The 13,432-nt window shown below is 56.0% G+C and overlaps 3 protein-coding genes across 3 annotated transcripts in view; all 3 read left to right on the forward strand.

The window, feature by feature from the left end:
• VOLCADRAFT_105540 (uncharacterized protein) overlaps positions 1-4,231 on the forward strand; it is a gene marked incomplete at both ends in the record, with an annotated part of 6,062 nt that extends 1,831 nt beyond the window's left edge. The window contains 4 exons of the mRNA XM_002952440.1: positions 235-569; positions 2,563-2,748; positions 3,845-3,948; positions 4,016-4,231. Coding sequence (XP_002952486.1) covers positions 235-569; positions 2,563-2,748; positions 3,845-3,948; positions 4,016-4,231 — 841 coding nt within the window. The remainder of the gene's footprint in view (positions 1-234; positions 570-2,562; positions 2,749-3,844; positions 3,949-4,015) is intronic.
• A 1,753-nt stretch (positions 4,232-5,984) lies between these two features.
• On the forward strand, positions 5,985-7,491 carry mob1 (cytokinesis-related protein; the record flags this gene model as incomplete). The annotated part of the gene is made up of 5 exons (XM_002952441.1): positions 5,985-6,068; positions 6,137-6,340; positions 6,768-6,866; positions 7,010-7,207; positions 7,390-7,491. 5 exons carry the CDS (start codon positions 5,985-5,987, stop codon positions 7,489-7,491), a joined length of 687 nt encoding a protein of 228 aa, XP_002952487.1.
• Positions 7,492-7,798: 307 nt separating this feature from the next.
• Positions 7,799-13,432, forward strand: part of VOLCADRAFT_93165 (uncharacterized protein) — a gene marked incomplete at both ends in the record, with an annotated part of 9,575 nt that continues 3,941 nt past the window's right edge. Inside the window, 10 exons of the mRNA XM_002952442.1 lie at positions 7,799-7,867; positions 7,960-8,304; positions 8,757-8,879; positions 8,926-8,991; positions 9,207-10,379; positions 11,069-11,428; positions 11,653-11,728; positions 12,279-12,474; positions 12,766-12,852; positions 13,348-13,411. Coding sequence (XP_002952488.1) covers positions 7,799-7,867; positions 7,960-8,304; positions 8,757-8,879; positions 8,926-8,991; positions 9,207-10,379; positions 11,069-11,428; positions 11,653-11,728; positions 12,279-12,474; positions 12,766-12,852; positions 13,348-13,411 — 2,559 coding nt within the window. The remainder of the gene's footprint in view (positions 7,868-7,959; positions 8,305-8,756; positions 8,880-8,925; positions 8,992-9,206; positions 10,380-11,068; positions 11,429-11,652; positions 11,729-12,278; positions 12,475-12,765; positions 12,853-13,347; positions 13,412-13,432) is intronic.

Genomic DNA, 13,432 nt, shown 5'->3' on the forward strand with positions numbered 1-13,432 from the left:
GCAGCTCTCTCCAACCTCCCAACCCCCCTCTCCTCGTGCCCAGCCCCTTTCCCCGCCCCCTTCATCTCCGCCATCTGTACAGCCATCTCCACCACCACCATCCTCACCATCACCACCACCACCACCATCTCCACCACCACCATCCCCACCACCCGCCCCACCACCACCCGCCCCACCGCCGCCTATCTTACGAACTTCATCCCCGCCGTCTCCACACCCACCGCCTCCCAAGAGCCCTAAATCCCCCAAGGCGCCCAGCCCACCAAAAGCGCCCAAGGCGCCCAGCCCACCAAAGGCGCCCAAGCCCCCCAAGGTTCCCAAGGCACCGCAGCTCTCACCCCCACCCCCATTCGGCGGGGGCAACACCTTCCTTGTGGACAACTTCCCCTTCTTCGCGTCCTGCAATGTCCGTGACACTAATCTGCGGCCGCCCTACCGAGCATCAATCCCAACGGGGCCCCTGAACGTCACCGCCACCACCGCCACCTACTGCTTCCAGCTGGTAGCCACGAATAGCAGCGGCAGCCCCTGTGCGGGAATGAGCATTAACAGACTGGAGTTTATCGTCAGTAAGTCAATTGGGCCCGGACATGGAGAGCAGGAGTATGATAAATGAGTAATCGATAGATTGGGTGGGTACAGCATGTACATGCTATGCTACCCATGCAAACACGTGCAGCGGGCCCTGTAATTTAAAACTGATTATCAGGTTCACGATTGTAATGTGTATTGGCTACCGCATTCATAACATGTATATAGTTGAGGAACCGTGCATTTTCCAAAGGCTCCTGCGCTGCTGCTGCTGCTGCTGCATGGCCCTACCGACCAGAGGGGTTTAGCTGCCTGCCTAGGCAAAAGGCCTTCTGCCGCATGAGCCCCAATGTCGTAAGCGTGGGGCCTATTCTTTAATCAAAACACACACCTATTATGCATGTATAACTTCTACATTTGCTGACTTTATGTTAATTACCTTAAAAAGCCTGTTATTATGGGCCTCATGTACAAAAGTGGTACCAGAATATGTGTTGGTGAGGCAATGTTGACAATTGTGCCCTCACAAGTGATTGGTGGACATGTATGTTTTCATGTGTAGACAGGCGCGACAGGCGTGGATGGAAGTGTATAGAGAGGCATGCACATATGTGTGCTCACATAAACAGGCGAGACAGGCATATGTGCTCACATAGACGGATGTGACAGCTGTGCATGCATATGTAGGCAGGTGAGACAGGGACGTCCTACAAGCCATTGACACCAGCATACGTCCCCTGCCGGAGCTTCCGGGTTTGGTCGAGGCACACTTGCAAACATGGGTTACCCTGTCTGTAACCCCTGGGTAGTGTATTACCCCTACCCGGGGTTAGGTTACCGGCCTCCCTTCGTACATACCCACACGGGTAACCACTTACCCCTACCCCTGCCCCCTGGGTTACGCTTAAGGGGTTACCCCCCGTTTTATGCCATAGGGAATGATAATAATAAATATTCACGGAAGGCAGAAGTTCGTTCGGACGTCGGATTGAGCGTCTGTAAAATTATTTACGGTCTATTCATAGACCATGCCAGAATAGGTACATATGGCCTTTAAATAGATAGTACATACGTCGTGGTTTAGAATGGTCCATACCTAGGTTCGCGCCATGGCATGTTAGGCAGGCCTGAAATAGATGGTTTGTAGACACTGCCCACCCGAATCCAAACTGACTTCTGTCTTCAAGTGATTATTATTCAGGATTATTATATCAGCGTCTCATCAGGCAAACGGTGTCCCGTCGTTTACTAACGGTATTTGCTGATGTTATTCTGTATGTGAGAGCCTACCTGGTCACTTAGACAGATTTAGCGACTAGTCCACTGTGAAGGTGTTGATAAACACCGGGGGGGTTCCCTTGGGGTTTTATAGTCGCTTGCAGTCCGTCGGAGGTGCTTGGATGAGATTGCTGTACGATAGTAGAGATTCCTGCGTAAGAGAATTGCACCTTCCAGTGAAGAATTACGACACAGGTCTGGCCGTGAACGGGCAGACGGGTACGGGATCGTTACAGCCATGGCCGTGGCCATGTACTGCTGAGTACGGCTTTAACTGCAAGGATTACGAAAGATGTTTCTATGTCCTGCGTGTATGATATTTGCCTTGACGATGAAATGATGACAAGGAATGGATTCCCTACTCGGAAATATCCTAAGTCCTGAGCTAGGCTCTTACACTGTATGTATCCTTCATTATTATTATTTCATACCGATGTGAATCGGCTAGCTAGCATGCTATGACTTTGCGAAACATGTTGCCTACCTGATTGCCCATAGCTACCCCACCCTCTGCTGCATGCACTGCACTGCTGCATGCTGTAGTAGCTGGCCGCTGAAAAGGCCTCTTGAGATGCTGGTGAAGCGTTTAGCGCGTACTTGTAGACGTTATGTGTGCCTTACTGTACCAGCTACTACACATGCACTGCACTGCTTCATGTACTGCTGTGCGCTTTGTCTCTTCTGTGCCAATAATAATAATAATAATAATAATGTTTGTATGCATTTCACAACCTTGCGTGCATTGAACCACAGACAGCACTTGTGTCAACGAGGAGCCGAAGGCGCTACGTGCTGCCACCGTCAATGGTACTTCAGTTTACCCGCTTTTCAGCCCCAAGACCTGGAAGGGCGAGTTGTACGGCATGATGACGTTCCGCCGACTGAGCGATATCTTTCCCACAACCCCCTCCGGTAGCTTGTACATCTGCTTGGAGCTGGGTAGGACCAGTCGCTGCAGTACACCTGCAGGGCTGTGCTACGGCCGCAGCAGCTGTGTGTTCGCGATATCGGACAGGGACTTCACCTGTTGTGCCACGAGCCAAGCGCCGGTCTCATGATGTATGAAGCAGCAGCTGCAGCTGCAAATCGCAATTGGGGGGTGTAAATAAATGATTGCGTTCCTAATAACGCCTCCCCTAATTGCGTCCCTAATAACGTTCCTAATAATTTACATGAATTAGTAAATGTGGCACCATGGCGCGCGCAATGATGCTTTTTTTTCTCCAGCCAGTCGGTGATGTTCAAGACCGCTTTGGAGAGCAAGACTTTATTTATTATGTTTGCTTTTGTCCCTATTGCAAGGTTCCGTGGCCTTAAGTAAAGCTTAGTTGGTTCACTTTAATCGGTGGCTCACTATGACGACGGGGAATCGCGTTAACCCCGCTGTAATATCATGAAGTTAGTTGGCGAACTTTCGGAACACGTGTGTGACCGTGTCGTAACTTCGGAGCTAGCGGAGCTAGGACTTGTGTGTACGGTGTGTGAGGTCGTGGCGCGCTAGCATGACTATTTAACCGGACCAAAATGTCCATATTGTAAGTCTAAGTTGAGATTGAAAATCCCGATTCTCTTGGTACGCGCCGGTATCTCGGAAAAGTAAAGTCAGCCTAAGCTCCCCAATTGTTAGGACCTTTCAATTGGTATCAGAGCCTAGGCGATTCACCTCGCCAAGCTCGTCCTCATCACCATCGTCTTCGTCCTCATCAACATCGTCTCCTCATCAATGGAGTTGGGGCGCTGTCGACCCGGCAGATTCCGTTGGATGCTGGTGGTGGGTGCGGAACCTGAGCGATCCACTGAGAAGTTGACTAGGGTGACTGGATGAGGGTGCCCCGAAATACCGGGGAAGGCAGGGTTTCGCAGGGTAGCTGCCACGGGTGAAGATATACCCCACTGTTTCACACATCGTCTTCGTCATCTTCGACATCGTCTTCGTCATCTTCGTCATCTACCACATCCGCTTCTGAACTCCCTGCCACCGCCCCCATGTCCGGCATCCCAACCGCTGGACCTTCCGTCCCCACCGCGTCCGAAGCTACTCTCTCATGGGATCGAGTCCCCGAAATCACCGCCAATGCTGCCGTCCGAGCGTTACACAACGTGGGGTCCCGACCAGCACCGACCAACCACCCAGCACAGGTCGGTCCGCGGAGCCAAGCACCCCGTTTCAACCCTACTACAAGGGACGCTTCGGGGCTCTCCATAGGCTAGACATGGCCCGGGGCCGCTAGCCGAGCCAGTTCAAACTTCAGCGGCTGCACGGCTCATTTCGCGCTATCTGACTCAACCAAGATCCTGTCATTCACCTTTTCCTCTTACACGCAACCGGATAGGCCTAATTGCAGCTGGCTGCGCCTGCTTTCAGACAACGCGGAATAAGGAACGGAGTCAGTTAATCACCGCATCGTCCACTTCTGGGTGATTCCGTCGAGTGCCATTCTTATCGCCTTCGTCATATCCATTAACTTCGTTCTCCTCCGGACCTTCTCCGACTCCGCCGCGCACTTCATCACGCTCTGCCATCTCGTCGCTGTTAGGGGTTGTTTCCACTTGGATTAAAAGTCGCGGAGCTGTTTTTCCGCATTCAAGCGTACGAAGTTTACGCAACATGCATGACCCTGCTCTATTGAGCGATGCCCAAATCATTATTCATGTTTACTGGAACGTTAGCCTCTGGCAAGAGCAACGCACTCGGTATGCTGTTACCGCCAGGAATGCGCGAACGTGATTGAATACGTTCTTCTAAGTTCCTGTACGTTCCTATACGTTCACACATTATGGGTACCCACTTCATGGCTCCAAGCCTTAAGCAATTGTTTGCTTCAAATTTTGTTACAAATAGCGTGTTTTGGTAAGCGTGGTCCAGTAAGCGTACTTGTGCGCGTACTTCGGCATACCATGGACGTTGTTAGTCTGCCGTCGGCAAACCAGCAGATCAGCCAGGCGCGGCCATCACAGTCGTAGATGCACCAGACCTGACCAAGGTTAGAGTTGCATCCAGGTGTGCGTGTGTGATGGATGAAGTTATCGGTGTAGCGAAGCCTATGGGGTTCATCGATCGGACACCTCCGCCAACCCCAACCCCAAGCAAGAGACGTGGGCTGGGCAACATGGTCGACGGCAGCAGTGGTGCAAAAGCCGCTGAAGCGCTGGATGCAGCTGTGGACTGATGTTGCGGACAACGCCATTGGATAAGTTGCGGCACATGATGGCTGTGCCTCGCTGCCATGTGGGTCGCCCACCGGGACGTTTGTTCCGTCTACGCAGTTGGGTGCTATCGAGCTTCAGGAGTAGCTGGTGGCATTTGCTTTCCGTTTTGAGTGGCCATCCTAGTCGTCAGCTGCTGTTTGCTTTCCCGCCCAGTAGTGTTACATACACGATGCCATGTGTTTTGGTGAGGTGACACGCCTCACAGGTGTGCCCACCGCCGCGGTCGTACTCATGTTGGCGCGGGATAGTCAAAGGACGACGTGCTTTGTAGCAAACGGGCATGCGTGGTGTGTAGGCAAGTTTCGTTGTTTGGCGTCATATGTTCCCAGGGCTGAATTTGGCATAACGTTTGGAGGGGCGTGCAGATGTGTACAGGGATTCAACCCATTTGCGCGCCATGGCTAGCCAGGTTCGCTGCTTTGAACGGAGTTGGTGAGGTTGCGCGATGCGCGAGGTGTGACATTGCAAGCGCGAGTGCAGCAGTGGGCGTTGTATGTGGGCGCTAAGTTTCCTCCAGCGGTGCAACGAACTTTGCCTAATTCGACGGTTACCTGTATTTTCCTACATGTAAGAGCTCGGAATCATGCTTCTATGTCATCTCTGTACTTTGTAGTCAAGCATCACTATACGGCGGTGGTAAAACATTGACGAACAGCAGCCGGTCTTGGTGCAAATGACATCAATGAAATACGCGTATTAAAAACCTCAAATACATCAAGTTACTTTATCATGAAAGTGTTCCTCAAATAAATTTTACGTGTCACTACCCAACCAAAAATTGGGCCACTCATTCGTGACGCTACCTGCCCCAGCTGTGTCGCTATCTTGAGGATTAGATAACTCAGGGTTACTGTAAGAATTCTCACTTTATTACATCATGTTCGGCATCAGGTAGCAAGGCTAAGTGTTGCTATGCAATTGCAGTCGGTTCTCGTTAGGATTATGCTCTCTGCATGGGCAATCGTATGATCACGTTTTGTTTGTGCACATGTAGTTCAAGAAGCACGAAAACATTTCGGCCGCGGAAGAGCACGCCCGTTGGCAGCAAGGTGGGACTTCAGTACCGGGGACGCGGCACGGAGCAACATATGACCTGTGTTAAGGATCCCAATGATAGGGGTTACAACTCAAACGTCACCTCGATGCGACGCTGGGCAGTGGGAACATAATGGAGGCAGTGAAGCTGCCTCCCGGCGAGGACCTGAATGAGTGGCTTGCCGTCAATACTGTGGACTTCTACAATGCGATAAGTATATTGTACGGGACTCTGGAGGAAGTCTGCACGGAACGGTCTTGCGAAATCATGTCCGCGAGCGCCAAGGTGGGTGTGATGAGTCCCTTAGGCCGTACAGGCAGGTGCAATATCGCATAGTCGGGTCATCGCCGGGGTTTTATGGTCATCCATCGTGTACACACATGAGATACAAATGAGCACGGAAAACTTGCTCTGGCGCCCATACATTGTGTTCTTCACGCCGGCCTCCTAGTCCCATAGGCATGCGCGTCAGGGTTGGGACTAGAAGGTATGTACACCAAAACTTGCTGGAACTACGTGCCACAATTACTGAAACAAATATTGCCTTCATTTTCAGCAATTCCTCCAGCTCAAACGGGAAGTCAAGGCTGCTATATTTCTGATGCCATGAGGAATCGTTGAGACCGAATCGCCTTGCTTCTGTGTGCCTTGCACTGATCGCTTTCCTGTCTTCCCGTCCTCTCTGGTGACGGCTTTCGCGCTGTGGTAACAGTATGAGTATCTTTGGGCGGATGGCGTTAAAGTGAAGAAACCCATTAAATGCTCAGCACCCGAGTATATCAACCGGCTGTACGACTGGATCGAGGAGCAGGTGTGTGGAATTTTGCAGCCCTTGATATGGGTTGATAAAGACACGGGTCTGGCGAAACCACCAAGGTGGCAAACCTCCACTTGCAATACTAAGCGCACTACAATGCTTGTGCATGCTGCCTTCCGTACCCAACCCCTCTCCAGATCGACGACGACAGGATATTCCCACAGCAATTCGGCTCCCCGTTTCCCCCCAACTTCTTGGAAGTAACTAAGACCATCTTCAAACGCCTCTTCCGGGTGTACGCGCACATCTACCACTCGCACTTCACGGCAATCTGTACCCTGGGCGAAGAGGCGCATTTAAAGACGTGCTTCAAGCACTTCATTTATTTTGTCAAGGTGTGCGAAGGGTTGCAGGTGATTCGTCTTCGAGCACACGTCTGTTGCAACAGCGGCACGGGTTTCTGCGGAATAACATATGTGATGTTTTCATGGACCACGCGCATCCAGCAAGGACGGGCTTGGGATTCATTACAAAGCTTGACCGGGATTACCATGCTACCCCTTACACCGCGTCGCAGCACTACAACTTGGTGGACGAGAAGGAGTTGGCGCCCCTTCAGGAGCTCATCGATACGTTCATGGAGAGCGGGAGGCATGGCGGCACGGACGGCACGTTGTGATGGCTTATGCGCAAGAAAAGTGTCAATTGTGTAAATATCTTAAGCGTGATGTTGGGAAATGTGACTATGTTTGTTGGTCGCTGGAACGCTGGCCCTGGCAAGATCCGGATCCAATCGCAAGGAATGTTTGTTTCAGTCACGCCAGTTCATCGTGTTGTGGCCTAAAAATGTTTGCATTCGTGTCAATACAAACGACGTTACGATAATGGCTTAATCTATAGCGCGCAGCCCGCGTTTACCTAGGCAAGGGTTTCTGAGTGTTCTTTCAGACGCGTGAGGTAGCCCGGGATCACAGCATATAGTAAAAATGCTTACAGATCGCACAAATCATAACAAGCCGTTTGTGCTGAAGACATTTCAACGGAGGGCGAAGGAGGTGCGTCACGTCGGAAGCTGCTTCGCCCCTACTGACAGAAATCTCTTTCTGTATAAAATCAATTTCATGTCATGTTCATTTCCCCGTCGCAGCCATCAGCTCCTGACAGAGGAGCAGCTGTGTTAAGTGACGTTTGTGGCAAGGACGAGCTTTCCGGGAACACAACCGAAACTGCTCACACAGCTTTGGGCTTTAAGAGCACCCGTTATGTTCTGCCAGGCGGGCATGAGCTTAAGTCAGGGAATGTTCCTGCCGCTGTTTGCCCGGGAGGTCTACTTAAGAGCTTAAGGGACCGGCGGACAAGCGTGGTTCTGCCTTTCGCAATGGTGCTAGACGCCATGCACCATAAGAAGGAGAGTGCTGGCAGCCGCAGGGAACATGAGCGGCTCCTGGCTATGAGAGCACACTTTGCCGAACTTGTAGTGCGATACGCAGAGGTACGACATCAGCTTGGCAAGTCTATCAGTTCGCCTGTGGGTCCCTTGACAGACTTCTGTTGTGGGGGAATACATGTCTCCTGCTGGCCAGTACCGCCGATACAACATGTAACAACTTTCCTTGTGAAGTCCATCAGCTCGTTCGTCATTATCAGAGCAATCTCCGCGCCATGCCTTGCATGGACATCTCCCAAATACTCACTTTCGCTACGAACAAATTAGCCATGGCCATTGCGCAGTCAGCTCCTTGTCCCGTTGACTCCACACATCAGCCCATCAGCCACCTTGCTGCGAACCAAGAACTATCTCCTCCCTAGCCTGCGCCAAACCCCCAGGACCCAAACCACGTTCTTATCGGCCACGTTCTCATACCTTCACTGCTATCTTCTCTGTCCCGGGCTAAGCCCTGAGCGGAACACGCCTCCTGGTCCGTTTCCTGGATGGGTGTACAGATCGACGCCTTTGAACTTGCCGTGGAGGACCCGGTACCCAGCCCGCAACCTGAGCGCCGCCGCAGCCACCAATACCACAAGAGCCAGCGCAGCAATGGCCCTCAACGCATGCCCGCCAAACGGGTGCAGCATGGGGCACACACCGCAAGGCCCGCTCCTGCTGCTGCAGGCCATCCGGCTGCTGCTACTGCTGCCGCCACTGGTGTCAACGCAGCAGCTAGAGTCCCGGCCAACGGTGGACGGCGGCTGGCAGCACCAGCACCAGCACCAGCGCAACCTGCAGAACCCGCAGCATCTGAGGACAACAGCCTGTGCAAGGTCTTCGCTGCCGCCCCATCTTGTCCCCCTCCGATCAGCAGCAGCCCCCAGGCAACTTCCCTGGACTGGCATAACCACCCCTGCACCTCCCCCTGGGCCCCTGGGCCAGTCTCCCTGGTCCCGCACCCGCAGAGCTTTCCGGGTCCCTCACCCGCTGGCTTGCATCCACTGGGGCTCCCCCCTGACCCACACGGCCAGGACGAGGTGGTTGACGTCCTGGCTCGAAGCTTACGGCGCCTGGGTGTCATCAGGGCTAGTGGCGGTGGTGGCGGCGGACACGAACCAGCCTCCAGGACTGCCAGCTGCGGCTCACACCCGGCTGCACCAAGCGGCGCTGCAGGCGATGTGGGTCACGGCGGATGGCTGTCACAGGAGGCGGCGGAGGAGGAGGAGAACGGGGAGGAGAGGATGCTGGTGCCGCCGGGGCAATGCTCCGCTCAGTCCGGGGCCAGATCGCCACCACCAGCAGCAGCAGCTGTCCAGCGCAGCCGCACCAGCAGCTGTAGCATGGCCGTCTTGGCGGAGGCGGAGGCGGGTGCTGTTAGCGTCGTCCTCAGCCACCGCGGCGGGCGAAGCTCTCTGTCCCCTGTCGTATCTCCGCCCGGGGAGAGGGGACCATGTAGTGATGTGGTGACGGACATCGTGTGCATGAGCGTGAGCGCTATGTCGCTCACGGCCCTGACGCCGGACGAGGGCGCTGCAGCTCGGCATGGGCGTGTATCGCATGCGCACCGTATGACTTCTTCGCTCAGCCCTGAGCTCTGCGGAGATGAGGGAGCCTCTTGCGTTGGTGAAGAACGGCTGGAAGTGCTGATGGCATCACCGGGTATGGAGGACGGGAGGATCGGGGCGGCGGAGGAGGAGGCGGCGAAGGAGGCGGAGGCGGCGGCGGCGGAGGAGGAGGAGGAGGACGGCCAAAGCGAGGAGCAAGTTGATCAGCTGCAGGAGCTGGAGGAGCTGCGGCCTGGAGAAGAGCCAGAGGAGGAAGTGGAGGAGGAGGAGGAGGAGGCAGAATGTACACCGGGAGGGGAGGAGCAGCTGGAGGAGCTGGACGTAGAGGAGCTCCATGTAATCAGAGCAGACCCACATCCGCCCGAGCCTTCTTCCCCGATCAGCAGCGGCAGGAGCAGCAGCAGCCGGGACAGGGACATGGGCAACGGCGCCGCGGGTGAGGGCCGCACGTCGTCGCCGGCGGAGGCAGAGGCGGAGGAGGCGGAGGCGGCGGCCGCCGTGCGGCGGTCCTCCACTGCCCCGGGGCCATCGCTCACACCGCTGCAGCGCCTCCTCCAGCTGTGCGGCCAACAGGTAGACAGCCTGGCGAACACATGGGGTGGAGTGGGTTGGGGTGGGGGACGCGGGTGCCATGTCATGTCAGTACCGGCATCCCGGGGAAACATACCAGGGCGTATGCATGTGTGTGTGCATGAACGTTACAAGTATCTGGCCGGGCCTGGCACTGGCCAGGGACTTATGCCCAGCCCCAACGGAAAGACCACTCCCTCCACTATTCGCAACGCCTGCCGTCGGCCTTTCAAGTGCTGTCTCAGCTCGCTCGGTCGCCACGACCCTGGGGGAGCCAGTCAGTGCGGATGCGACGGACTCGGAAATGGAACCGGAACGGGGTTCGGTGGATTTGCATGTGGCCACGGGGGGTGCGGGTCATCATGGCTCCGGGGTGGTGGTGGCTTTGCTTAGGAGGGGGCAGGACAGAGGCCCCTCGCGCCCCAGTACCGTCCGCGGGAGAGAGCCGCAGGTCCGCTAGCTCCGCTCTCCTCCCCCGGGTGTCGCAACCCGCCACACCCCCCTTCCGTCCCTAACCCCTCAAAACACTCTTAGCACAACATTGACAACAACAGCTTGCATGGAGAAGTGAATCGCTACGGCCCTGACAGTGTACAGTTGATACGGATACCCCACAGTTCTTTTAACACATCTGCATGCATCTAACACGCGCCAACACCCCCCTGCCACCACCCCACCCCTCACCACTTCAGCCTTTCCTTGAGCTCCAACAGCTGCCCACCATGGACCACGTCATCGACCAACTGCTATTGGCGGCAACCACCGCAACCGACATTACAACTGCCGCAACCACCGGGGAGGAAGGGTCGTGTGCTCCTGGGGCGGGCCGCAGAGGGAGGGGACGCAGGGTGGCGGGGGCTGCGGCGAAGCGGCCCGCCCTGGTGAAAGTGGGTGAGGGGAGCTACGGGGAGGCCTGGCGACTGGGGGATAGCGGCGGCGGCCGCGGCCGCCGCGGTGGTGGTGGTGGTGGGAGCGGTTGTGGTGTCGCTAGCAGCGTTGTGATGAAGGTGGTGCCGATTGATGGCGACATGATTTTCAACGGTGGGCCCCAGGTGGGTGAACGAGGGGGGAAGGGTCTTCCAGCTGTATATGTGTATGTATGTATGTATGGGGGGAGAGAGGTGATGGTGATTATGGTGGGTGGTGACAAATGCGGATAGCTACTGCTGCTGTTTGCCAGTGGGGGTTCCCCCACATAACTCGCCTCATACCCGTGGGGGCTGCCCACTTGTCGTTTCCATAACCACCCCAACCCCAACCCCATCCCGCCATTCAGCGGAGTGCCAGCGAGGTCATGTCCGAGGCAGTCATGGGGCGAGCGCTGAGTGGTCTGAGGGAGGGACCCACACCAGGTGGGGGGTTGGGCTGTGGGGGGGTGGAGGGGGTGAGGGGGAAAAGACGAACCACGAACGAGTGAAGCTGCTGCCAGGGGGAGGGGGGAACCGAGTAGAAGAGAAACACGGCCCGGCGGAGTGGAGGAGGGGGTCTGTTATGTCAGCAGGGGCGCCCCTTAGATTTGGGGCCCAGACGTAAACCGCGCCGGGGAAATGGGGGGATAACTGGTATGGTGGTGGGCCGCAGGTTTTGCTCCAGCGGAAGTGTCGACGCAAATTGCCATCGTGCAAATACACATACGCACACGTGACACTCTCGCTTCCCATGTACTTTACATTTCACATGCTGTATGCGTTATGTCGCGTGAACCCTTGTGTATGTATACCCTTCTGATAGATTTGGGAGGCGGAAGGGAGGGGGGAGGGAGGGCCAGCCCGGCACCCCCCTCCCCCGTCACCCCCCATTGGGGGGTTGTCCCTCCACGACCGGCTCTGACCGGAAGTCAGAGCAGGACTCGGAGCTCACCACAACTTGGTTTGGGTCACTTTTGTCCGTACGGAATGGCAGGTGCCGTAGCTGCAGCAGCAGCAGCAGGAGCAGGAGCAGGCAATTGGGACGGAGCCGCAGGACCCCCCACGGACCCCAGCGGCAGCGGCGGCTCGGCGATTCTTCCCGCCAACTGGACTGCCGGCTTCGTACACATGCGTGCACTGGCTGTGTGCCGGGGGCCGTACTCGCGGGAGCTGGTCAATTCGTGGAAGAAGTGAGTGGAAGGGGGGAGAGGGAGGGGGGAAAGGGAGTTGGGGGGGGAGAGAGGAGGAGGGGATCCCCGCGACATCCCGCGACCAGCTGTCCATTACTCGGCCCCCCGGGACCTCCGGAGTTAACCACCTATGGCGGTCTGTCCTACATCAACCACATACGCGAACACACCACCCCCACATACGGGCGCAGGCGATGTTCCCTTCTAGCGCACACACATATACACACACATATGAGATGAGCACAGCACAGCTGTTGGGCCCACCCTCCTCTTCCCTACTTTCCTGCCCAGGTGGGACGAGCAGTACGGCTCTGAGAACGAGCCCGTCAGTCGACTACCCCGCGACCAGCTGTACTGGGTTAGCGCAATGGAGGACAGGTACCCGGGAGGGAGGGGGAGGGAGGGGGGGGGAGGCAGGGAGGGGGGAAGGAATGGAGGGGGGAAGGAAGGGGGCCAAATGGGCTGGTTATCTATTCGGGGAGGGCCCCCGGGATGAAATACTGACGATCTCGGGGGTCATGAAGTGGGCGCCAAATATGAACCGGTAATCATCATAACTATACTTGCCGATTCTACTTATAACTGTGTGGTATCGTAGACGGGTATCGTAGACGGTTTGTGCCCCTCCGTCCTCCCCCTACTTCCACCCCCTGCCTCGCCCCACCTTATAGCTTCCACACCGTTTTGCGGAGGGCCTCCGGTTTCCCTGCCGTACATCTACCCCTATCCCCGTGTATTTCACCGCGGGCGGGCCCCCCTCCTCCCCGGCCCCCTGTACACCTGCAACGGACCTTGTCTGCGGCCTGCGTGAACTGATTTCCCCCTCCCCCCCCTGGACTCCTCTCCCCCCACCGGCAACCCCAACTGTCCCAGCGGCACTGACCTGGAGAAGTACGACCTGCTGAGCTGGGAGCAGCTTCGCAGTGTACTGCTGCAGGTGGCTGAGGGGGGTGGGGGT

Source organism: Volvox carteri, assembly GCF_000143455.1.
Source record: "Volvox carteri f. nagariensis unplaced genomic scaffold VOLCAscaffold_30, whole genome shotgun sequence".
NCBI classification, from domain to species: Eukaryota; Viridiplantae; Chlorophyta; class Chlorophyceae; order Chlamydomonadales; family Volvocaceae; genus Volvox; species Volvox carteri.